A 24,907-nucleotide genomic window follows, 5' to 3' on the forward strand; every position below is an offset into this window, starting at 1 on the left:
CCGGCCAAAAATTACTAAAACCACAGCACATTAAAGCCTCAGGGTTTAATGGGGAGAGTTCAGCATATATTTGTCCCTACAGCTGCCAGTCAGCCTTAATGACTCACAGGTGTCTTTGGGACCCAGGCTCCCATTTCTCTGCCTCATCTCTTCAGAATATTGCTTGGGCTCTGATAGAGTTTTCTAGGAATTTCAGAAGTCCTGGATTTAGCTCCTTGTCTTAATCCAGCAGCATTTCTCTCTCTTACTTTCTCCCCTCCAGCTAGTTGCCTTCTGCTCTTTGAAACAGTGTGGGAACCTCTTGTACAACACCTAGTCTCTCTTGACCAGCGATCCCCCTTCCAACTGCCCTGTTGCCTAACCTCTTCTTCCTCTTCTCTTCTCCTGCAAGATTCACTGTTAAAAACTGTTTTCCTGTTTGTCAGGGTAACTGTTTGCCCAAGAGGACTTCAGAATGACTGAAGGACCATTCAGGTTTAGAAACTATTGTTAGGTTTGTACCACCACCACTGGCATTTCAGCCATGGATGAAGGTAAAAGGATGAGAGAAGCAGCAGACGAGCTCCTCTTCAAATACAGATTGCACCTAACACAGAGAGCCTCCAACACCAGCCAGACTTTCTGAGCTCTGCTCAGATTTCACAAAACACCAACTCTTGAACCACTTCTGTGATTTGAAGCCAGCTATTAGTTTCCATTAAGATGTTTGTGTGAAAGCACAGTTTCCAGATTCCTTCTGCACAATGCATGATTCCCCCCTTCCTTTTTGACACACACAAGAATGCCACTTTATTATTGATACAGATCACATTGTTTTCCTCAGCACATAATTTCAATTCCAATTCATTAATGTCAAAACATAAAAGAATCAACAGCACATAAAGCAACAGAAGTTTGCCAAACCCAGAAGATAACAGCTGACAATTAAGGAAGTCCCATTATTTCTTGGCAAAGGATCCTGTGTTTTCAGAGGCACATTCTTAAAGGGCCTCTCTTTAGTGTAGCTGCATAATTTGCATGAATACTATTTGCACAAATAAAGGTTTTCAATATGCATAAAAGGAGGCTTTAATGTTCCCGTCATTTCTGTACAATACCCATCCCATGCCCCTTTTCCCTGGCACAGCCCAGCCTGGTGACAGGTTCACAGCAGAGCCACTTGGCAAACCTCAGAGGGTCACAAAAAATTGTTGTGACTCCATCGAGATCTGGGCTTTTGTTAGCATATACTTGCTACGCCCCCCCCATTTCATTTCATACTGACATCACTCTGCAGGTAAAAGGCACTTTGTTGACCTGAAACTGCACACAAATCCTCTACCCAAGAAGAAACGCTCTGTTTCCATCTTCACAGGCTCACCTCCACCTCCTGCCCTGGGAGTCCCTCAAAGCACGGTCTCTGCTCGCTGGGCAAGTCCAACCCAAACAGACTTTTGCAATTGCTTGTGTTTCCTCACATTAGTACACCAGCCACTGCTGGGCTTGCCAACAGCAAGTCTCTTGTCTTTTTTTTTCACTTACAAAAAATCTGTATTTCTTACTGAAGAGTTTTAGACATAATTGTCAGATACTTTCTACAGAAAATTTGTGGGCAAGAGCAAAGTTTTCCATTACAGTATTATTTATAATGGCAAATCTTCCACTAAGCCTGTTGCTGAAGGAAAAATAAATTCATTTCATAGCAAGATTTGGCCTGAGTCCTAGATCCTCTTCACATTTTAGCAGCATTGCTACAGCAGCAAAACTCTACAAGGGTGCACACAGCCTCAAAATCCTTCTAGGTCCATGAGAGTCATAACCACTGCATCCCCAAGTAGAATTGAGGGCTCCTCAGAAATCAGCTCCTGACCTGCACAAGGCTACTTAGCAGCTGTCTAGCTTAGACCGAGGCATCATACCTCCTAGTATTTTCAAGAACCAGATGCTGTGGTCTGGGAGTCTGTCAGGAGGGAAGGAAGGAGGGTGGTACCTCTTCACCTGGGACAGGCTTCTATGGCAAGAGCAGCAAACAGGTTCTTACACAGTTTTGTCAATTACGAACCCAATAGAATCAGCAGCTGAGGTTCATCCGCCCCATAGCAGGACTAACTCCATGCTGCTACACTGGATTTATTTTGATGCAAACCTGTCCTTTAGGGTACTGTCTCCTGGTGGGGCTTCCTTTTTGTTAACTCAGCTCTTCCCACTCATAACTCAGGTCTGTGCTTTCACGGCTGTTTTAAGTTCTCTCATTGCAATCGGTGTCTATCAGTGTTTTCAGTGTGATGGCAAAATTGCTGCTGCTACTACTCCAGTGGTGATGAACTGCGTGGTACTGGAAATAACTTGCTTTAAGTGAGAGAACAGTGTACCAGAGCAAAACCCCATTCACACTGGCATAATGCTAGGAAAAGGCACAGGGTGGTCACTAAACCTGCAGCCCAGAAGCTGGAACATGGGGCAGCCCTGAAAGTTTCCTTAATAAATGGCAGGCAGAAGGGGATTATTGCAGGGAGTTCCTGTCTCAGCAAACTCAGTTCAATCAAGCAGTATTCCTGGGCAGCTCAGCTTTCTGTCAGCAATGTGAGGGTACAGAGGCTAGTCGTCTCTGCCTGGCATTATGGTGACATGGCATGTTAATCATGTCAGTGAGCATTTGCACTTAACACAGATAACGCCATCTAATGAGTCCCTCCACCAGAAACGCTGCTGCAGTCGGATGTCCAGCTGCTTAGTGTGTTTCCTTAGGAACACAGTGTAGGCAGTTGTGCTAAATTCCCACCGCTGAGCTGTAAGAGAAAAGCCTATCCAACCACGCAAGATCTAAGATCATAGATTAATCTATGACAAAAACTCTTTCCTGTTCATTTCCTGTTGAGCAGCAGCCTAAATACTCTGACCCAAAGGCAGAAAAGAATGCAAACGATTACTTCCCCTATTACATGGGGAAATGCAAAGAGGACAAAAGGTGAACTTCACCCCTGTGCTGAAGGTCAGGAGAAGACCCATGTAAAATAGTCTCTGAGTCAGAATGATTCAGTCAACAAGGTAAACAGCAAATTCCTCACATGGGAAAAAAAAGCCAAAGCTATTTTGTTTCCTGATTAACCAAGTTATCCAGTTAACCACATCAGATGTAGTCACGCATTCTGTGCTTTCAGTGCTCCTTCCTACCCTACCGCCACACAAAGTTGCTGCAGACCCATTCTACAGCTGATGAGGTTACCGATGCGTGAATGCTGCACTGATTGTGAAACTAGGAGTCAAGTGCTCCTGCTCTTCAACTTCTATGCTGATATCTATGACCCTGGAAAATTATTCTGGTTTTTGATAACTTGATAACAACAGGGCTGCAATATTTACTCATCTGTCAGAGGGACAGAGTGTATTAAAAACAGAATGTGATTGCTCTGTATTTCTTTGTACACAAAAAGTTTTCTCAACATGAGTAGGAGACACTGTGATCAAAACTGCTTCAATATTTAAATGTAGGAAGTGCTGTTTACAGATACCACACCAAACCTGTTATATTGCTATTCACAGATATACATATCCATCCTTGTCAGTTGTCAGAAAAGCGCAAAAATTACTCCCACGGTATGATTTTATCCAAGACACTCTAAGCTCTTTGTGTTCTGTCATATTATACATGTTATTACTTGAAATCAGCTATTCTTTACTCCAAGTGGCATGAAATTTTTTTTATATATACACCATTTCCCACCGTGTTCATGCTTTTCCTATATCGTCTCCACAGATTTCCATACAGAAATCTTGTAACTCAGTTACTCTTTCAGCTGGCCCATAATGAGTCTCGCTACCAGAAAGACTATTAGCATAATTTTGATGTTGTCACTCACCCAATACACCCTAAAAGAAAACCACATGATTATGGAAACAAGTATCTGAGTGCACTTCTCATAAATGCTAGTTAAAAAATAATTACAATTCCAACTCTTATTCACTTCTACCCAACCATAAAGGCATCGCAACCACTGTGCCTGAGGACAGCTGGATCTGGACAAGATAGGTTGTTGAGTCAACAGCAATAAACACTCATATTTAAGCAGGTGATGATGGTTTTGCTTTCAACACCAGGGCACTAGGCTGACCTTTGGTACGTAAAGCATGCAAAAAATGTAATAGTTCTGTTACATAAAGGTTAGTTCCTGAAGGTATGTTTTCCACATTCAGCATCCAATACACTAAAACCAAAGAGAATATAAATAAACATTGTGACATTTGATAACTTTAGACAGGGAGTAGTAGAAGACATTAGCATAGACATGACAAGTTAGTAAACAGTACAAATGTTGGTTCAACACATTTGCTTGTCAAAGGTGAAGAGCCACAAATCAAAGCTAGAGCAGGACTCGTGTTTCCAGAGTTCCTGGAAAGGAACTTTTCCTGAGAACAGCATGCAGTGATCATAGAATCATAGAATGGTTTGAGTTGGAAAGGACCTTAAGACCATCCAGTTCCAACCTGCCTGCCATGGGCAGGGACACCTCGCACTAAAACGTGCCCCCAAGACTCCATCCAACCTGGCCTTGAACACTGCCAGGGATGGAGCATTCACAACTTCCTTGTGCAACCTGTTCCAGTGCCTCACCACCCTCGCAGTGAAGAACTTCTTCCTTATATCTAACCTGAACTTCCTCTGTTTAAGTTTGAACCCATCACCCCTTGTACTATCACTGCAGTCCCTGATGAAGAGTCCCTGCCCAGCATCTTTGTGGGCTCCCTTCAGATACGGGAAGGCTGCTATGAGGCCTGCACACAGCCTTCTCTTCTCCAGGCTGAAAAAGAGGATAAAAGAGGGAAGATTTAGTTTAGATACAAAGAAGTTCTTCACTGTGAGGGTGGTGAGGCACTGGCACAGGTTGTCCACAGAAGTTGTGGCTGCCCCATCCCTGGAAGTGCCCAAGTCCAGGTTGGAAGGGGCCTTGAGCACCCTGGTCTAGTGGAAGGTGTCCCTGCCCGTGGCAGGGGGGTTGGAACTAGATGATCCTTAAGGCCTTTCCAACCCAAAACATTCTGTGATAAGCTCTGGCAACTTCTTTGCCCGGGAGTCAAATGAGACGAGTAGAGCACTCGCACACTGGCAGGGACATCACTAATGCATCTTATAAGCTCTGAGGTTTTCTATCCGTGCGTGTGGAGTTACGAAAACAGGCTGGTCCACAGCTCCATTCTTCCACACGCACCACCGCCGCCACGCGTTCACCGCCGGCAGCTCCCGCTCCGTGCCGCGGCCACTGCGCGGGTCAGGCGCCGCCACCACGTGGCCATCCACCGGCAGGGATGAGGAAGAAGGGGATGCACAGTCCCCCCGCTGCCCAGCTGAACACGGCCTCGCAGCCGGGAAATAACCCAGAGGCGGAAAGCAAGCGGCACCCCGCCGGGAGGGACACCCGCGTACACTCGACTGCCCAGAAGCGGTGCGCCCATCCCGGCCGGCAGCGCAGCCGCTGCTCTGCCCGTCCCGCTTCCAAGCGAAGGCAGGGCAGCTGCCGGTCTGCGGCGGCACAGCAAGCCCCTCGGGGGCTGCGGGGCGACTGAGGCACAACAAGAGAGCCGGGAGGGCGGGAAAGCCCCCACTACCCCGCGGCACACCAGCAACCCACAGCGCCTCCCGCCCCGGCGGCCCCGCGCTAACCCCGCCCCGCCCACCGGTTGGTTGGAAAAGGGGAAAGGACACCCAGGCCGGCCAATAAGAGAGGCTCTCGGCGCTGCAGAGCCAATGGGAGCCTCGCTTTTCGCTTCCCGCGTGGGAGAGCCTCAGCCTATTGAGAAGTGCGCGGCGATAGGGACGAGGGGCCGGAGGTGGGAGCGGCGCCCCCGGAAGTGGAAGCCTGGTCGGCGCGGCGGCCTGTTCTGTCGGCGCTCCGAGGCCTTCCCGCGTGGGCCTGCGTGTGCCGGGCCGCTGCCGCGAGCCGCGCCGCCATGGTGAGGGCGGGGCCGCCGCCGAGCGCGGGCCGTTAGCGGCGGGGGGGGGGGGGCGCTGAGGTGGCGGGGGGGCCGTTACCGGCGCTGAGGCGAGGGGGCGCGGGCCGTTAGCGCTGACTGTGCTCTCCCGTGGTGCCCACAGAGCCTGCCCCTCAACCCGAAGCCGTTCCTGAACGGGCTGACGGGGAAGCCGGTGATGGTGAAGCTGAAGTGGGGGATGGAGTACAAGGGGTACCTCGTCTCCGTTGACGGCTACATGAACATGCAGGTGAGGGCCGCGCGGTGGGAGCTGCCCCGGTGGCGCCGGGCCTCGGCCCTGGGGGGCTGGCGGCGCCGTGCGGTGGGAGCGGGGTGATTCGGCCTCCCCCGGGCACTGCAGCGGGCCGCGGGGCAACACCGCCGTGTGCTTTGCGAAGCGCCTTTTGTCGTGATTGTTCTGACCTTGTTGCCGGTTTCCTTGTCAAGCTGGCAAACACAGAGGAGTACATAGACGGTGCGCTGTCGGGACACCTGGGTGAAGTCTTGATAAGGTAACGAGGGTGGTGGGGGTGGGCTGTCTAAATCTTACTGCTTGTGTTAAATTATACCACTTGTGTTGGTAGGTGCTGTGTTTCTTGTCTGACTACGATGCTAAGTATTAATGTAGCTCTATGTGAAGGCAATGAATGCAACAATGATGTTGAGATCCCTTCTGAGGGGAGAAAGAATTAATTTCTCAATATTTCTAAAGAAGTATTTATGATCCTTTTTTGGGTAACAATTTTCTGGATTATTTTATATCTGTTAATCCTTGGGCATTAAAGCTGGAGAGGGATGTTTTACAAGGGCATGTAGTGACTGGACAAGGGAATGGCTTTAAACTGAAACAGGGTAGAATTAGATTAGATATCAGGAAGAAGTTCTTCACTGTGAGGGTGATGAGGCCCTGGCACAGGTTGCGCAGAGAAGCTGTGGCTGCCCCATCTCTGGCAGTGTTCAAGGCCAGGTTGGATGGGGCTTGGAGCAACCTGGTCTAGTGAAAGGTGTCCCTGCCCGTGCCAGGGGGTTGAAACTAGGTGATCTTTGAGGTCCCTTCCAACCCAACCCATTTTGTGATTATATACTAGCACATTGTTACTGAAAACATTTGGCATGCTGGGAAGTTAAACTTGACCGTAACTGTTAACCCAAAAGTAAAAATTTCTTGTATAGCATTGTCAAACAGTTACTACTTTTATAAACTTGGGAGGTGGGAAGACAGGTGTATGTGCAGTTGTGGAACGTTGTGGAAACGTGTACATGGTCAACAGCAGCAATTCGTTATGTGGGATTTGGCTGGGGTCAGGCTACACTCGAGCAGGAAATGCTTAAGGCTTTATATGTGGGAAAATTATAACACAGCTGAGGGAACTCTTGGTTCTGTTTACAGGTGCAATAATGTTTTGTACATCAGAGGTGTGGAAGAAGAGGAAGAAGATGGAGAAATGAGAGAATAAGTGTGTTGTATATCTGGAAATAAACTTTTTTCTTTTTTGTTTTCCATACTTTTCTAACAAGGTGTTCACTTTTTTTTTCCTGTTGTTTTGATATGGGGGAAATTAAACCTTAAAAAAAAGACCTCTAATTTTTTATTGGTGTCTGAAAGACTTGTGTGGGAGCAACAGGCAATTATTTAAATTTAAAGCTGAAAATATAGGAGCGAAAAGTGAATATTTAAAAAGAGAACCAATCAAACCCAAAAGACCCTCCTAAAACAACTTTTTAAGTATTACCAGTGTCAACAAGTGCCATTACTGTGAAGGTAAATACCTGTATTTAAGTGATTGATGGAGTGAATTAAATGTGCAAAGTTGTGTACTCTGAAGGTAAGCAGGTGTTTGATCCGTATACCAGCTGAGTTCAGTGTGGCTGGCAGTATGCTGCTGTCAGGCAGTCGTGCTGCCATGCAGACTAACATAGAATCATAGAAGGTGAAGAAGGTTTCGTCATGCATACGTTGACTTTCTTTCTGTTGTTCTAGCTGCAGTGCCGAGCAGACAGAAGGACCTGCAGGAATAGCTGTTTCTCTCTAATAATGATATTACAGGCTGTGGAATAAGCAACAGGAAAACTTCTAAAAAACATCCTGATGTGCCTGCTGCAGACTGCTGATGATTTGGTAATGATTCCTTCAGCTCTGAATTGGTTCATTAAGAGGATGTAGCTATGCTAATTTGTAGCCTTATTTTAGTAGAAACTAGGTTTCACCTCCAAGTGAAAAACTGTAACTCATTCAGTATTTGCAGGAACCTTGTTCTCAGTGGTCTTCGGTGCTGTGATAGCTGAAGGCTGCAAACAAAACACCAGTTATCTTCCTATCTGAAACACGGGGAAAATACAGCAGTCAAGATATCTTCCAGTATGTGTGCAGTTACTATTCGAATATACTTAATCTTTCAACCTGTTTATAAACTGTTTGGAAATAGATGTGAAGGCTTTGCTGCAGGTGAGCTGTGAAGATCTGTTGCACTACAGTGTCTCTAAGAAATACTCTGCCACTTTGAGTTGCAAAGCTTGAAGTGTGGCTGTACAATTGTGATCAAGGAAGCACAGATCTGTACCGACACTGTAGCCAATATCCACACAAACAAAGGCCTCTTGGCAGCTACCAAGGTCTGTGGACTTCGGTGGTCTTGGCAGAGTAAAGATGACACACCGCAGAATGGGAGTGTACATAGTGAGTCTGTCATGACGAGAAAGTCCCTCTTTGATACGGGGCATCTGGAGTATTAGCTTTGGCAGGCACACAATAATCATGTTTTCCAATGTCAAGAGTAAACACTGAGTTGAAGACAACCCATCCCTTACCTGTCATTGCTTCTTGATGAAAGCAGGCCAGTGCTTTGCAGTGCTGCCAGTCAGAGACTTTCTGTGAAGGTCTCTCTGATGCAGCTCATGGGTGTGGTTCCGCAAACCAGAACCCAAACTGCTGGAGGTGCAGTTCATGAATATCAGTTACAGCCATTGTGTTACTCTGGCCTTTCACTCATCACTTACTGCTGTCAAATATGGAAGTACTATCCCTCTTTGACACACGGAGAAAATAAGAGCTGGGCAAAAATTAGGCAGTGATCAGCTGTGGAAGCAATTTTGCTGCCATGGAACTTGGAGCCAGCTGCTGGTCACTTATCAGTGGGGCTTGAACTGCTGGGCAAGCTGCTGCGATACCTGTACCTTAGTTTCTGCTGAAAAATAGAAATGGTAACTGCCTTCCTCCTCAGAGAGTTCTGAGGTAAGTGAAGAAGCTCGGTGTAAAAGCTGCTCAGGTGGTAACCATGGTCAGCGCACACGGAGCACAGGTGTCCTGGTCTTTCAACTGGGATCATGCAACCCTTGAGGGATGGCTGGAGTGAAGAATGCTGGAGGCTGTGGGCTCCATCAGGATATAACACTGGTTGTGTGAAGTGGGGGGAAAACCGCAGCCTGTCGGGGTAGCTTCTGCAGAGAAATACTGCCCTGTTTCTTTCTCACACTGGAAGTCATCCCTGTAGCTCTGCGCGTGTTCCTTTAACATTTACATCTGTAAGTTGCCATAAAGAGTAAAAAATTACATTGGAGGTACTTGTGAAGCTTTTCATCACTTAAACCAGTTCCTTTCTGGCAGCTTGAAGGCTTCCCAGCTCTTCTGAAGAAGTAAGGCACTTGTAAGGCAATCCCATTGGGAAAGGGAAAAGAGCTGCTGACGCTGAAATCAGTACTGGCATAGAAATAAGTACTTTTAAATTGGTGAACAGCTTAGGAATCCTCAAAACAACTAGAGTAGATGTGTTCTAATTAGCATACTTCCAGTGGCAGGAAGGAGGCAAAAAAGGCGTCTGGTCTGCAGTACAGCACGGCCGGTTTAACATCTGCATGGGGCAGGCCAGTGCCCTCTCCATGTTGTCACTGATAATCACAGTGGGTTTGATATGGGAGGAGGAAAAGATTGTGGCTGTCGCCTTCGTATCTCATCGATTCCTTCTCTGGAGCAGCCTCATGCTGACCTGAAAGCTGCTCCTGCAGGTGAGGCGGAAGTGGGGCTGGTGGGAGCTGTTCGGTATGACCCTAGTGCTCCATCAGCAGGTGGTGCCATTGCCATGAGAACACACCATGTGTTCTAGTCCTTCAGCTTTTCGGAACAAGGGTTTGAGAAGCCCTGGTGTGTGCTGAACCACTTCTGTGGCTGCAGCTGGATGTGACTGGTTCCTCAACAAAACAGAGGCCTCTGTCTGCCGAAAGATGTCTTCTGAGTTGTGCTGTACTGATGGCATGCTTAGTTCCTCTCATGAGGGTGAAAAATACCTGACATACCTGATGTACTGGGTCTGGATGATAACAGTGCCTAGAAGAAAAAAAACCCAAAGTCTACACTAAGATGAATAATAGGAAAGGAGAGATGAGTGGAGTTACCATTTGCAAAAGTATGATCTTAGTGAGAACTAAGAAAACATAGGTTTTTCTCTTGTAATTTCTCTTCCTCTTTCAAAGACTGAGAGCACCTGCTTTATAGACCCTTGAGTTTTCATTCTCAATGAAAGCATGCTTTCGTGTAGCTTCAGATCCTTTTGAGATATTTTGTTAAGTGTCTACAGGTTTGTGTTCAGGTTTTTTGGTGGGGTTTTTGGGTTTTTTTGGAGTGTTTTTTGGTAGGTACATTCATTAGACTTCAAACTCAGAAAGATGCTTTTATTTTTTGCATAGGACCAGGCATCAAACACAGTGACTAAATCATACCTTGACGTATAACTTCATATCTAATCTTAGTTCTGATGCCCACACACTGCAAAGATGGGTGCATGTGTGTATCTTTGCCACCACAAAGCATTCCGTTCATTTCAGTGGGAGAAGCCATGCAGGTAAAGCTACACAAAGCCTTACACATGTGCTTAATTCAGATTTTGGTTCTAAGTGGTGTGAAAAGAATTGCATTGAAGGTAAGGTACTCTGAATATGCCAGTGTAATTGGGGCTGGCCCTTAGTTGGTATAGAGTAAGCCCCATGAATACAACAGATTTTCCTTTCTCCTGGAGCAAGTCCAAAAGGCAGAAGAACTGCAAACATTCACTTATGTATGTATTAAAGATAAAAATAAAAGGGCTCATGATTCTATTTTTAAAATGTATACACAGTAACTAAAATTAAGATGCTTTCATGCATTTAAGTTGTTCAAATTGTTTATAAGATAAAAGAAATCAGACCAAGTAGCAGGATATTCCATCAGCAAAGCTGATACCCTGCAAAAGTACTTACTAAATATAGTAAGAAGTTATGTAGTCAAAAAAAGCCAAGAAAGACTTAGAGCAAAACATGAGAAAAACAGAACGTGTTGTTTTGAGCTCATTCGAGTACAGGTGAAAAGGTGTCTAAAGAAGGTTGCCACCACCAGAAAGGTGTTTGAGGGACCACTCTTTTAGAAAGACTCTCTGGGAATGACTGGAGCCCTGTAAGTGCTATGAATGTTTGAAGAGAGAAGAAAACCAAAAATCCATGTTGAAAATAAGTATTTGCTCCCTGATTCTCCCATCCCTAATTCTGTAGAGACTTGCACCTTTCAGTAGTGTGTGGAATTGGATAAATTGATATCTGCCTGGATATCTGGTGTAGTGAGAAGTGGTGTGGTCCCTCAGGGGCTGCTGGGACACTGGTGAGGTGATGAATGCTGGCAAGGTGATGGACACTAGGGAGGTGATGGATGCCAGGGAAGGGAGATGTCAGCAGACAATTTCTCCCAGTTCAGAAGCTCTTATTTTCTTGGCAAGGGGAAATCTCCAGGTGGTGCAGTGCAGACCACAGAGAGGGCTTTGGGAATCCCCAAAGGGCAAAACTGGTGCTTTGAAACATAACATAAACCAGCACGATGTATAGACGTTGTTACGATGCCCCGGACCACATCAAGAACAGCATCCCTCACTTGAAGCAGGCAGCTGCCACATGCACTCGTAAAACCCTGTAGCTTTTTTGGCCCATATTTCTGCCAAGTGCCGAGTGTAGCCGGGGTGTGAATGGTCACCGCCACCCGCCTCACCCGTGCCCTGCCGGGGAGGCATCATCCGTCCTCTCCTGCCCTGCTGCCCACCTCCGTGCCTTCGCCCTCTGGTGGGAGGCTGGTCAGCAAAGACCAACCCGGGCAGCGGCAGAGCCAGAGCCAGGGTCGGGGCCAGGGCCACGGTCAGGGCCAGGCCGGCGCCGCCCCGGGGGACTTTGAGCCGAGGGGCGGCCGCCCCCTGCCCCGCCAGTCATTATCCGCGCTGCCGCGGGCCATGGCGGGCCGGCACCGGCTCCTGCTGGAGAACGCGCAGCAGCTGGTACTGGTGTGTGCCCGGGGCGAGGAGTACCTGCGGCGGCAGGACGCGGCCAGCCTGGCCGTGCTGCGGGACGCCAGCCTGGTGGTGGGGCTGTGAGTGCGGGCGGCCGCGGGGCCGGGGCGGCGGGGCTGGCTGCGGGAGGGGGTCGCTGCAGCTGCCCCCGCCGCGGTGGCTGCCGCCGGCTGCCTCTGCCCGGCAGCGGGGCTCTGCAGCTGCCCGCCTGTGCGGGGCGGGACTTTGTGATCTTCATAGCACTACGGGATGGTTACGTTTGTAATGACCGTAAAGATCACCCAGTTCCAATGCCCCTGCCATGGGCAGGGGCACCTTCCGCTAGACCAGGTTGCTGCAAGCCCTGTCAAGCCTGGTCTTGAACACTGCCAGGGATGGGGCAGCCACAGCTTCTCTGGGCAAACCTGTGCCAGTGTCTCACTACCCTCACAGGGAAGAATTTCTTCCTAATATCTAATCTAAACCTACCCTCTGTCAGTTTAAAGCCATTAGCCCTTGTCCTGTCACTACATGCGCTTGTAAAACATCCCTCTCCAGCTTTCTCGTAGCCCCCTTTAGATTCTGGAAGGCTTCTCTAAGGCCTCCCCAGAGTCTTCTCTCCTTCAGGCTGAACAAGCCCAACTCTCTCAGCCTGTCTTCAAATAATAAATAATTTTGACTATTTCTATCAATGTCCTGATAACTTCCATTACCGTGCTGTGTTCACACTTCCAGCCTCCTGAAGATAACTTGTTCTTTTGACTACTACAGCTACCCTCTTCTCCCTCTGCTTTCTTTCTAAGTGAACTGACATGAACTAATAGCAATGGTATAAATAATTAGTGTAATTAATGAAATTACATTTAATAATTAGCATATGTAATTACACCTCTGCCATTTCTAAGTGCTCTAACTGCTCTTTGCATCTTAAAAATTCAGCCACATAGCGCAGAGGCAACTTCACAGAGGTTCCCACGATGACTCCCAGTTGCTGTTTCAGTAGCTTGAATAGAGCTGGAGAAAGACAAGGCTTAGAGAACAGAGGTGCTGCACATGCCCAGGGGAGCTCTCTTGTGTAGGTGAGGTGGAGCTCCATGACTGGAGGGGATCCCTCAAGTGCAGTCTGGGGTTCCCGGTTCCATCCTCAAGCTCCACTGGGAGAAAACTGCTGTTGAACTGATGATCAGCCCCAAAGACGTTTATCCCCATGGCTTCCAAGGGCATGAGGGTATGATTCAGGGCCAGGCAGTGGAGGCTGATGATGACAGTTTGATTTCCATGAGGGGAAGAGTGCCCTGCAGATACTTGCTGGAGGGCTGCTGCGTATCTGCTTATCCACAAGGGAAAAATAATGTTGTCTAGCAGAAGTGAGAAAAAAAGAGTACCAAGAGTCCCGAAGGATCTAAGCAGAGGACATGACAAGTGTTAAGGCAAACAACTTTAAATGCATGGCATTACCCCTTCATTTTCTGTGCATCTGTAAGATGAGCAAACCACCTCCTGTGTGCATCTTCAGCCCTGCTCAAGGTCCCTACCCATGCTTTCAGAGAGTTGTTGCTCCAGGGGCACTGTCAGTGAGCACTGGCCTTTTCAGCAGGCTCACACTTCCTTTGTCCGTTGTCTGTTGTTCGCAGAGATGGTTGTATCAAAGCTGTGGGCCAGGCAGATGTTATTCGCAATCAGTTTTCAGGAGCAACATTTGAAAGAATAATTGACTGCTCTGGGAAGTGCGTGTTACCAGGTAGGTGCATTTGTTCATAATGATGCAGTGATGAATTGTGGCAAGTGCTTAGAGACAAAGTACTCAAATGTGTTAACATGTGTGTTAAATGTCCCTCCAGCCTTTTTTCCCTGTATTCAGTAGTGGTTTGATAGTGTCTTGTGCTGGGGCAGAGTATCATCACTTCCTCATCAGGAGTGCTGCAAGGAGAAAATTGCAGCACTTAGGATAGTTCTTTTGGGCTCCATGGTAGAGCTTTGTCTCCTCTTCTTTCGTGTTAGATCTGTTCCTCCATGACAGGTCACAATGGTAATGTAGCTGGGCTACCTAGTGACTTTTCAGATTCAGATCTTTTTTCTGTACCCTTTCTGCCCATCAGCTGTTCAGCCACGGAGCTCAGTCTCTCCATCCTGCCCATGGCCAGTTGGAGACAAAAGGGCAGCACAAGATTTTAAGTCACATGCTCTGCAACTTTACCTGATGGAAAATAAACCTGGACAAGTCTATTGCATGTTGAACTTTGCAAGTGCTGTTAGCACATGAGCTGTTAGACCTCTGTTTTTTTTGCAATGGCCTTGGGAATTCCGTAGTGTTGGTTTCACAGCTTGTAGATAAAGCTCCTGCTGGAGTAAGTGGACTATTGCTAGAGTAAGTGCTGGCGTACTAAGCCCAGCCTAAGCAGTTTGCTTTTTCAAAGAACACGGATTTAAAATCTAATGAACTCTTTCAAAGTTTGTCATTTATAATTTCTTTCATAGTTCGAAAATGTCACCAAAACACTATGAAAAACTCAGTAACTGATGCACTTACCTAGAGACATTTTGCAGATCATGTCACACCTAAAAGAATTGAAAGAAAATTACTAGCCTTTGAAGAAAATCCTAGATTTTGGGCGGGTTGGATTTTTCTTTTTCTCTAAGTAATAGAGACTTTATAGGGGAGCTTCTGCTGTCTGTTTAATTTACTTGCATGTCCATAACCTTTTCTTTTACACGGTGAAATAAAGCGAGTGTATGTTTACTTTGTTTTCTTCAGGCCTGGTAGATGCACATACACATCCAGTGTGGGCTGGTGATAGGGTTCATGAGTTTGCAATGAAGGTAATGGCATAAAATTATACAGCTGGATTTTTCTTCCTCTCTTTTGGTTTTTTTACATATAACTCTCAGTGAATCCCATTGTTCATTTGTAGAAAAATATAATCTAAGGAGGGATGATTTTTGAATACTAGTAGTCTGAGAGGGGAGTGTAATTGTTCACCTTTGGAGCCAGCCTTGATTTTTTTTGTATTAATTGAAGCAATACAGGGAGTGCCACCTTCTGTACCATCTAAATCTTGACTTTTTCCCCCCTTTTTTCCACATAAATTACTTTTTGAGCTAGAGATAGGTTTTCCTCTTGGGCGTAGGGGGAAGCAAATCTTCAAAGTAATTCTCTTTATGCCACTTCTTACACAATTTCTTCACCCAAGTGGAGGGGAGAGAGAAGAAGAGGGGAAGGGAGGAAGAATTAATGGAGATTTCTGTTTTTTGCCCCACTTTTTCTCTTTGCGAAGAGACCTGGAGGCACTTTGCAGAATCCCTTGGATAGAAAATGCACATTTAACAGCTAATTGTATGGGAGTGTTGGGTTTTGTTTTCTTTTTTCCCCCCAAGCTGACAGGTGCATCCTATATGGAGATCCATGAGGCTGGGGGAGGAATACACTTTACCGTGGAACACACTCGGAAGGCCACAGAAGAAGAGCTGTTCAGTACATTCAAACACCGACTAGAACGCATGCTCAGAGCAGGATCCACGCTGGTCGAGTGCAAGAGTGGATATGGCTTGAACTTAGAAACAGAGCTTAAAATGCTCAGGGTGATTGAACGCGCTAAGCAATCCATGGATATCGGCATTTCTGCTACGTACTGTGGAGCTCATTCTGTGCCAAAGTAATACGACTTGATTTTTCTTGCTCTCCTGAAGTATTACTGCTTTGCATTGAAAATTGGCCGTTATTTTCAGAAATGTTTCTTCTTCCCAGCCCTCCTAAAATACATTGTTTGAAACAATAGCCAGTATTTACATAAAGCTCTCTTAAATTTTAATTTGAAGGAAGACAGGGAAGCATTATTTAATGGCTACTAAATGACAGCTTAAGTTTAGCACAGAATCCTTGCCTCCAGCAGATGCTCGCACTGATCATAACATGGAACATTACAGGGTTTCCTATAGAGAAAGTTCTTCTGCTTGGGTTTGCTGCTACTCTTAGTCTCTGCCATGAGCTTTTATTTTAACCAGCTAAGAGGAATAAATGCTATATTTGATCCTTATATACCTCAGTAAAAAAACCTTAATTATGCTTCCATGAGATGGAGAAATGCGTACATCTTGTAGGTATGTGATGAGTAGAAGATTAAACTTGCTTAATTACAACTATTGGCTCAAGTAGAGATACCATAACAAACCTTTCTCACTTTGACATTTTTTCCCTATGATGATTGATTGGAAGGACCTTACAGCTTATCCAGTTCCAAACCCCCTGCCATGGGCAGGGACATCTTCCACTAGACCAGGTTGCTCAAGGCCCCATCTAACCTGGCCTTGAACACTGCCAGGGATGGGGCAGCCACAGCTTCTCTGGGCAACCTGTGACAGTGTCTCACCACCCTCACAGTAAATAAATTCTTCCAAATATCTAATCTGCCATCTTTCAGTTTCTATGGGACCATGATATAGTGCACTGGCAATAGGCAGCACTTACTGAAGTATGCGCCACACGGTGCAAGCTACTTTAGTCTGGGCTATCCTAGAGAAAAATAAGGCTGCTCTGTTTGAAGCAATGCTTGTTCCTGTCCATTGCTTTTAAAAATTGTTTCCAACCTTGGAACTTCCAGACTCGGAGTATCCGCAGTTCTTTAGGAATTGAACCTAGAATACTTACAGCAGGGGGACAAAGAAATAACTGATGACCCCTTTAGTCATCATTTTGAATCAAATTCATGGTTTTAGGAATGTCTGATTCTGTTTTTTTTTCTTTTTGCCAAGGGTTCACTGAGTCCTTTCCATCTTTAGGAAAACATTTTTGAAGTGATTTCCTGAGCAGAAGTCTCTTGCATTAAAACAATGATAGTTTTGCATTCTTGGGCATTATATCCCCCCAAAAAGTGAAACCACAACTTGTGTTTCCCTCTGTTTTGTCTTCGCTCTAGTCCTAATCTTTCAGGCCAAATTCCTCCAAAGGCTGCTGAGTAAAAGGAGAAAAGGGAGGAAGCTTGGTGTGGTAAAAGCCTGAGCAACCCCAATGACTGCTTCAGTGAAAGGTGAACAAAACAAGAGCCATAAGCTGGGTTCTGCTCTGCTTTATAACTGCACAACCTTGTTTATAAATCCAAGCAGAATGTGGCTTCTTGAATTTACTGCCACTGTAAGACTCCCGTGTATGGCACCTGTATAATGCCAGTCTGTGCGTGAAATGGGGATTGAGATGTCACAGACATTTAGCTGCAGTGTACCGCTTACCTTCAGATCTTGAAATTGCAAAATACTAACTCAACTGCATATTTTGGGATTGTTGGCTCTTTCAAAGGCATTTACTGATCTTTCCTGGGTTATTTCTGTGTAATAGGGGGTTTGTAAATGGATCTGACTTTGACATATTGAACCTTGGGACGCCCCTCTCATTTAGAAACAGTACATAGCTATCACTCTGAATAATACAAAAGGAAGAGATGTAAATTTAAAACAATGATTTGTGCTGCACATCTTCTTTGAGCTTTGATCCTTGCATAAACATATTGCATGAATACCATTTAACATATTTAAATAATGATTTATGTATTTTAAATAGATGTGTTTTAGGATACAGTATAAGGAGGTCAGAAGATAGGAAAGCAGAAGATTTGTTTTAAAATATCCCATGTCTTGGTTAGCATCCAAGGTACCCCCCTTATAAAAAATGTATAGTAATAAATTTTAATGTTCTTTGAATGGAAAGTAATTCATATTTGAGAATACGTGAATTACAGTAGTTTTAGATTTTTAATCTGAAGGTTTTTTGAGTGATTTGTATTTGCATCATTTTCTAAACAATCCAGTAATTGCATGTATGATTTGAGTGTTTGCTAGTCTTCAAGGATGTTATTCTTATGGCTCCCTAACATTTTCTTTTCATTAGAGGGAGAACTGCTGCTGAAGCCACAGATGACATTATCAATAACCATCTCCCTAAACTGAAAGAACTCAAACTAACTGGTGAAATACATGTTAACAATATAGATGTGTTCTGTGAGAAGGGAGTCTTTGATCTGGAGTCTACTAGGAGAATTCTTCAAGCTGGAAAAGATATAGGGTTACAGATTAACTTCCATGGTGATGAACTTCATCCGATGAAATCTGCTGAGGTACGTCTTTGTTAACATTCAGTGAAGCCATTTCTGTTCTTGCAAGAGCTGAATCTTTGAAAGAATTGCAGTTTTCAAAACGGGGGTTTTCTTTTCTAAGGCTTTATAAAATAGGCCATTCATAGATGTCTACTTCTATCAGACGATAGAAAGTGCAGCCCTTGTGCAGCTTTGGAGTTGGAGGAAGCCTTGACCTCTGGGAGTGACATGCACTGCCTAATCAAACATTGACTTTGCTTATCTTCCGCATGGGGTACAGATGGGGAAGGTGGATATCTGTGAACCCAACAGAAACTTGAAAAATCTTTTTTCCTTAAATGTTCTGTTAGCAGCACCAAAGCAGATGTGCAGTGAGTGCACTCAGAGGGATGGTTTAGTCAGGAACAGGCTCCTAAATATATTGATATAGAAAGTCACTCTGAGACCATGTTTCACCATCGTTTAAACATTGCTTCCTTCCTGTGGGGTCTGCTCAAGTTATTCTCTGCTTTATTAAAACACAAAACAAAATAAAACAAAACCAAGATAACTTGATTGATCATAAAAGCCTCTTTGGTGCTTCACTGTTGAAGGCAGCAGTTGCACTACTAATTCTGCAGCCACTGTCAATTTTGTCAGCTGTTTTCTGCTGGTTACTTTGTGAACAGGAGTTGCTAATAGTTTTATCCATAGCTGTCCCATAGTTTGCTTGTTAGTTGGCTGAAAACACCACTGAAGGTACGTTTCCACTAAATGGATGGTTAATACCTTTTTGTGGACAACCTCTTCTGCAGTAAATTAGCAAATATTTTGTCTCTGTATTCCATTCATTCTTTCAAGCATTCTTTATGATTTTTCATTTAGTAAATTTTACATTAGTAGTGAGTTGTCTCCTCCAGTCAATTGCAAACAACATTGCTTTACTGAATTACTTGAGAATTAATTGCTTAGCTTGGAGCTGAACTTGGAGCCCGGGCTATCAGCCACCTGGAAGAAGTCAGTGATGAAGGTATCAGGGCAATGGCAAGAGCTAGGTGCGCTGCTGTCCTTTTACCAACAACTGCCTACATGCTAAGGTAAGACCACTAGCTTGGTGGAAGACTTTCATAACAGCAAAACTGTTTGGTTTTAAAGTCTTTTAATGTAAAAACATAAGCTTGTATCTATGCCTCAAGGATCAGACTTGATCAGTGAAGACAATCACAAATACAAGAGCTGCATGAGCTTCCTTAGGTCTTGTTTCTGGTGGAAATTCTCAATAGGAAGGTGATACTCTACTTTCAAGAAGTCTCACAGAAGATATGGAGTGATTCAGTCACCAACAGCTTATGGCAGGATGACGTAATAATCAGGCATTCAAGAAGAAAACTGGACTGGTTTTCTTTCATCCATTTAGACTTTGAAAACTGAGTTGGCTTCTTTTCAGGCAAATTCTATCTGCAGTATATGTATTTGCTCTCTTGCCAAAGGTTTTGCTGGGAAATTAATCCATCAGTCACCAAAAGAGCTGAAAGACTGTGGGTAGCATTTTAAAAATGTCATCTGATTTTACCCAGGCAATACTCAGCAGAATCCCTTTAAGAACACTATTATCCTATGCCGATTATTACAGATAAGCATAGGTGATCCCCTACTTACCCCTAATACCCAGAATAAGCCAACTAGATGATGAAGACCATGACACAATAATACCTTCCCTCCTGTGAAGAGACCTGATTTTGGTTTATTTTCAACAGCCTGCTTTGCAAGTGCCATTGCCACCTGTGCTCACGTCTGTGACCATGCTTGTGTTTGTATTTTTGGTTACCTTTTTGCGTCCTGCACCAGTGCTTTTGAACCACTAGTTGATTGCAGGCGAACGCACTGCCAGAAGACAGATCTCAGGGAGGACGTGTGGTCTTGCAAACTGATCCCAGCCAGGGAGGTAAAGGAGACAACAGAGATGTAGCCATCTGTGGAAAAGGCTGTGGCTGTAACTCACATGTTACTCCAGAGACTCCATGCAGTGGAAAGTTTATAACCTCAGGATAAGACTAAGATGGGGATAGCAACAAGCCATAGGAAATGAGGCCTCATTTGTTGTAGCATCCAGTGCACTGTTTACTGACCACAGGACTTCTGGTCTAATACACTCTAAAAATGAAGAAGCCATGCATGAGATACTCATTAAGAAAGTATTAGAGGTCTGAAAGCTGTACAGTGTATGAGAAGTTGCTGTGAGGTGATGTACATCCTTTGCTGGCCTGCTTCAGCTCCTTCAGTACCAGTTATGAGAGCTCAGACCTCGGAAGGTCCTGCCCCTACACTGTTCCCTGATTTGAAGAAAAGCGGTAGTGGCCAGGGCTCCTTCACTGGCTGGCCAGGGCTGGGCCCAAGAGTGCAGCTAGAGAGTTGCTTAATGGTAAGCACACTCTCATTTTGGCCCTTGCTAACCGTTGCCTGCAGTACTCCTAAGGAGTCTGGCAGCAGAGCACAGCAGGGGATGCAGAGGCTGGAAAGACACGTGAGGACGGGGCGCAGCCCTTCAGACAAATCCTTTTAAACACAGTTAAGTCTCGGAGCATCGTGTTGTCATAAATCTGCTAAGAGGCTTCTGTAGGGAGAGGATGTTCTTATACCCAATGTAAGTACTTCATCAAGACCTCGTTTATTGTTCTTTTCTTTTAACTGCAGTGCTTTTAACACTATTTTCTGAGCAGCAGTCACTCTAATATTTCATTTGCATTGTTACACTGCTTTATTTCTGGATGCGACGTTTGGCATTATTGGCTTTACAGCAACTATGGCTAAAGCTTCTTAGTGTATTTCCTAGCACTCAGCCTTGCAAACACCTTCCCAGATTAATCCAATGGCTAAACAGTTTTGAAATGGCTATTCTAGATATTGAAGTAATTGAAGACACCTTTCGTATTAACAGTGCTAAGTGAGAAAATCCTCTAATAAATACAAATTTAAGCTCACAGCCCCAACTTAACATTTCAAATTGCCAACAGGTTTGGGAAGGGGCTACTGCACTGCTTGTGGCAAGTATTTGGGAGCTTGTCTTTGAAGCTGAAAGGACTACAAATTACTTCTTTGAGAAATGACGATTTTCACCTAGTAAATCCTGAGGTGGCTGAGGTTTGGATAAATACCAGAATTTCAGTGGCCTGGAGCCTGATGGTTAATACTGGCTGCTCCCACATGGTACTTCAAAAGCAGTGGCTCACACTTCCCATTCTTGCTGTCCATAGGGTGATAGGTAGAGAGCCAAGAGAAGAATTTGGGCTTTCATGTCCAAAAGGATTAGCATAACTGAAGGCATGAATGTAGCCAAACCAACTGATGGCTTTTGCTTTTGTAAATCATCACATAATAACTAAGTGAATTATACTGACAAGCATCTTTTTCCCAATAGACTGAAGCAACCTCAAGCTAGAAAAATGTTAGAAGAAGGAGTTATAGTTGCTCTTGGCAGCGACTTTAATCCTAATGCATACTGTTTTTCAATGGTAAGCTATTTTTCATACTTAAGACACCACAAAATTATGAAATCTCTTACTAGGACAACTTGTGTATAGATCTTGCACGCTTAAGAAAGTCTTTGTATCTGCAAAGAGAGCTGTATCCCCCACTTACACAACTGCTCATGCTTATAGATGTGTGTTGGTAGCTTTTGACAGCAATTCTTGAAACCAGAAGGAGTTCTACTCTTCATACGCACTGAGAGGCTTATAAAAAAGGCTCTCAAAGTTCCTGATTTTAGAGCTCTCATTTTGGAGTTGGCAAGGTTTACATTACATAGGACAACTCCTTCTGTTGCACAAGGAGGGAGGAGTGCTTAGGGATTTGAGGCATGAACAGCTTTATTTGTGTTACTCATAACTCCCATTTTCTACTTAACTTGCCTACTAGCCTATGGTGATGCATCTGGCCTGTGTAAACATGAAGATGTCAATGAATGAAGCGCTGGCAGCTGCCACCATTAATGCAGCTTATTCTCTGGGAAAATCGGATACACATGGCTCCATAGAGATGGGCAAGCAGGGGGATCTTGTGATCATAAATTCATCAAGGTTTGTTCTTCCATTGTCATCTGAAATGTGATTTAACATAAGGGACTGTTTTTCACCATGTTTGGGTAGTGGAGAGGTTAGTGAACTCCTCGTGATTTAGAAGTAACTTTCATCTGAAAAAAGGAATACCACTAGTATTTTAGACCCAGTTTCATTCTCCTTAATCACTCCAGTGTAAAATAAAGCCTAGGACTTTTGGCACTAATATTACGAATAATCCATGCCTGATTACAACTTATCTAAAGATAATACCTGTTTATTTCACGGAAAGATTTTTCTACTGATTCAGAATCATAGAATGAATCATAGAATGGTTTGTGTTTGGAGGGACCTTAAAGATCACATAGTTCCAACCCCCCTGCCACAGGCAGGGACACCTTCCACTAGACCAGGTTGCTCAAACCCCATCCAGCCTGGCCTTGAACACTGCCAGGGATGGGGCAGCCACAACTTCCCTGGGCAACCTGTGCCAGTGTCTCACCACCCTCACAGCAAAGAATTTCTTCCTAATATCTAATCTAAATCTATCCTCTTTCAGCTTAAAGCCATTCCCCCTTGTCATATCACTGCAGTGATAGCGATGATCATTATCATTTGTACATGAACTCACTGTATTAATGCAAAAAGAGATCAATATGTAGACATGGAATAGTGTTTTCCTGTGGTTCAAGCAAATCTTTTATAATTGCCAGGTGTACTAGGTATGTGACCTGTTTTATACAAGTCTGGATATTCTCATACATCTTGTCTTTTTAGGTGGGAGCACTTGATTTACCAGTTTGGGGGACATGAAGCATTGATCAACTATGTTATAGTTAAAGGAAAAGTCGTCTATCAAAATGAGAGGTGTGAGACCAGTTACTGAGAGATGATAATTTAGGAATCATGATAATCAGGATAGCGATAATTTAGGAAGCTACTATAAAAAAATTAGCATGGAGTATTTCAAAGCAACAGACCAATAAGGTTTGTATGTGCCAGTAAATTGTTTGTCTGCTCACCTTACCAGTCCTCTTGTGGAAATAAACTTTACCAAGCATTACCCATTTGGAGCATGTTCATGTCTGTTGTCCTTCTCTCCACTGCATGAAAATAATTCCTAGTTGTATCCTTTTGAAATAAAACAGTTTCCAAAAATGGCTTCTTATACAATTAACCTATAAAATCTATTAATTTATAAACTTATTGCATTTGAAAATAACCCAAACAAACCACCAACGAATGAAGAAGTTCAGATCCAGGTGAGATTTATTGAGAAGAGTGACCTGTGACAGAGGGCCAGCAGCTCAGATATGGACATTTGGAACAGCCCTTGGCGATGCTGGGAGGCCACATCATCCCGAGGCAATGTTCGTAGCTCCTGGGTCTGCTCAGTCTCAAACTGAGCAGACACCAGGAACCACAGTCGTGCCAGGAAGCACAGTATCTGACCTCTCAAAAATACCAATCTCCTGGTTTCTGCAGCCTTGAAACTCAGTGGGAGCCAGCAGCTGGGAGCCCAGCAAGGTGCTGCTCATCAGCTGATCTGCAACATCTTCCTTTACTGAGGATCAGTCAGCTCCTCTGGGGCTGTAGGGGCGTAAGAAGAAGGAGGAGAGGAAAATGCGGGTACACTACTCACTGGGCTGCTGGAAGTTGGAGCGCACTGTAAGTTAGAGGTTGAATCAGGCCTACTGTTGGAAATAAGTGATGCCAAGGCTTTACTCTTAGAGGCATTTAGCCCAGTGAGGTCTGATGAGTGCAGCCAAACTCTTGAAATCTCAATTACCTTGGAATTTAAAAAGTCACATGCAGCGTCATACTGATGTTCCAAAAAAACTCCTGACATGGTTTATTCTAGGCAGAATCTGAAATAACATGAGGCATATTTGAAGACATGTCAAGCTTGAACGTGCTTCTGATGATAAGTTGAGTATGAGTATGACAACGTCTGCTCAGAGCAATGTCAGAAGTTAAGATCCCGGGGTTTTTAAAGCTCTCTTTCTTTTTCTCTTTCAGCTGTTATTTTTATTCTTTTTTCTGGGGCTTCTACCGTCGTTTGGGAATGTGACATGTCAAAAAAAGGATGATATAGCTCTGGAGAGTTCAGGCTTCTGCAGTGTTTAAGCAGATGGCCTGGGGTAGGGGGGGTCTCTGAACACACACTGGCTGAGGCTTTTCTTCAACTTTTCAAATGGTGGCTGTAGAAACAGAAGGGCTTCTCTTTCTGAAAGTAAAGTCATGAAACTACACCTGACAAGCACTAAGAACTCAGCATCAAAAAGAATTGTAGATACAATCAGGTGACATAACCTGTGGCACCGAGCAGAGCAGTTTAGTGAACCAGACCCATGAGGAAGGCCAACACTCTCATTCTGATCAAGAGGTAATTGAAAGCCATCACAAATGCATATGAGCTTTATTATGACCTCCTGATCTCCCTGAGCTTTGGGCACATCTGTTAGCATACAAAATATATAAGTTCCCACAGAGTATCTTTGTTCAATCTTTGAGCCACGCTAGCCAACTAAATCAGTTTTAAAACAGTTTAATGGCATTCCTGTCACTG

The 24,907-nt window shown here is 44.7% G+C and overlaps 2 protein-coding genes across 2 annotated transcripts; both read left to right on the forward strand.

Moving 5' to 3' along the window:
* The first annotated feature begins 5,488 nt into the window (after positions 1 to 5,488).
* Positions 5,489 to 7,460, forward strand: SNRPF (small nuclear ribonucleoprotein polypeptide F). Its single transcript, XM_030479022.1, has 4 exons — positions 5,489 to 5,928; positions 6,071 to 6,196; positions 6,394 to 6,458; positions 7,337 to 7,460. Exons 1-4 carry the CDS (start codon positions 5,926 to 5,928, stop codon positions 7,401 to 7,403), a joined length of 261 nt encoding a protein of 86 aa, XP_030334882.1. The 5' UTR covers positions 5,489 to 5,925; the 3' UTR covers positions 7,404 to 7,460.
* Positions 7,461 to 12,162: 4,702 nt separating this feature from the next.
* AMDHD1 (amidohydrolase domain containing 1) lies at positions 12,163 to 23,411 on the forward strand. The gene is made up of 9 exons (XM_030478935.1): positions 12,163 to 12,322; positions 13,856 to 13,962; positions 14,977 to 15,041; positions 15,597 to 15,874; positions 18,100 to 18,325; positions 19,256 to 19,380; positions 21,702 to 21,795; positions 22,199 to 22,359; positions 23,116 to 23,411. Exons 1-9 carry the CDS (start codon positions 12,186 to 12,188, stop codon positions 23,222 to 23,224), a joined length of 1,302 nt encoding a protein of 433 aa, XP_030334795.1. The 5' UTR covers positions 12,163 to 12,185; the 3' UTR covers positions 23,225 to 23,411.
* The last annotated feature ends 1,496 nt before the right edge of the window (positions 23,412 to 24,907 follow it).

This window comes from Strigops habroptila, chromosome 3 (genome assembly GCF_004027225.2).
Source record: "Strigops habroptila isolate Jane chromosome 3, bStrHab1.2.pri, whole genome shotgun sequence".
Taxonomy (NCBI): domain Eukaryota; kingdom Metazoa; phylum Chordata; class Aves; order Psittaciformes; family Psittacidae; genus Strigops; species Strigops habroptila.

What these genes read in the sequence shown, in the direction of transcription:
- AMDHD1 (XM_030478935.1), top strand. Translation starts at nt 12,186, where the DNA reads ATGGCGGGCCGGCACCGGCTCCTGCTGGAGAACGCGCAGCAGCTGGTA. An exon ending in GGAGCTCATTCTGTGCCAAA is followed by an intron (nt 15,875 to 18,099) that starts GTAATACGACTT and finishes TCTTTTCATTAG; the next exon opens with AGGGAGAACTGCTGCTGAAG. An exon ending in ACAACTGCCTACATGCTAAG is followed by an intron (nt 19,381 to 21,701) that starts GTAAGACCACTA and finishes TTTTCCCAATAG; the next exon opens with ACTGAAGCAACCTCAAGCTA.
- SNRPF (XM_030479022.1), top strand. An exon ending in ACGGCTACATGAACATGCAG is followed by an intron (nt 6,197 to 6,393) that starts GTGAGGGCCGCG and finishes TTCCTTGTCAAG; the next exon opens with CTGGCAAACACAGAGGAGTA. An exon ending in CTGGGTGAAGTCTTGATAAG is followed by an intron (nt 6,459 to 7,336) that starts GTAACGAGGGTG and finishes TTCTGTTTACAG; the next exon opens with GTGCAATAATGTTTTGTACA.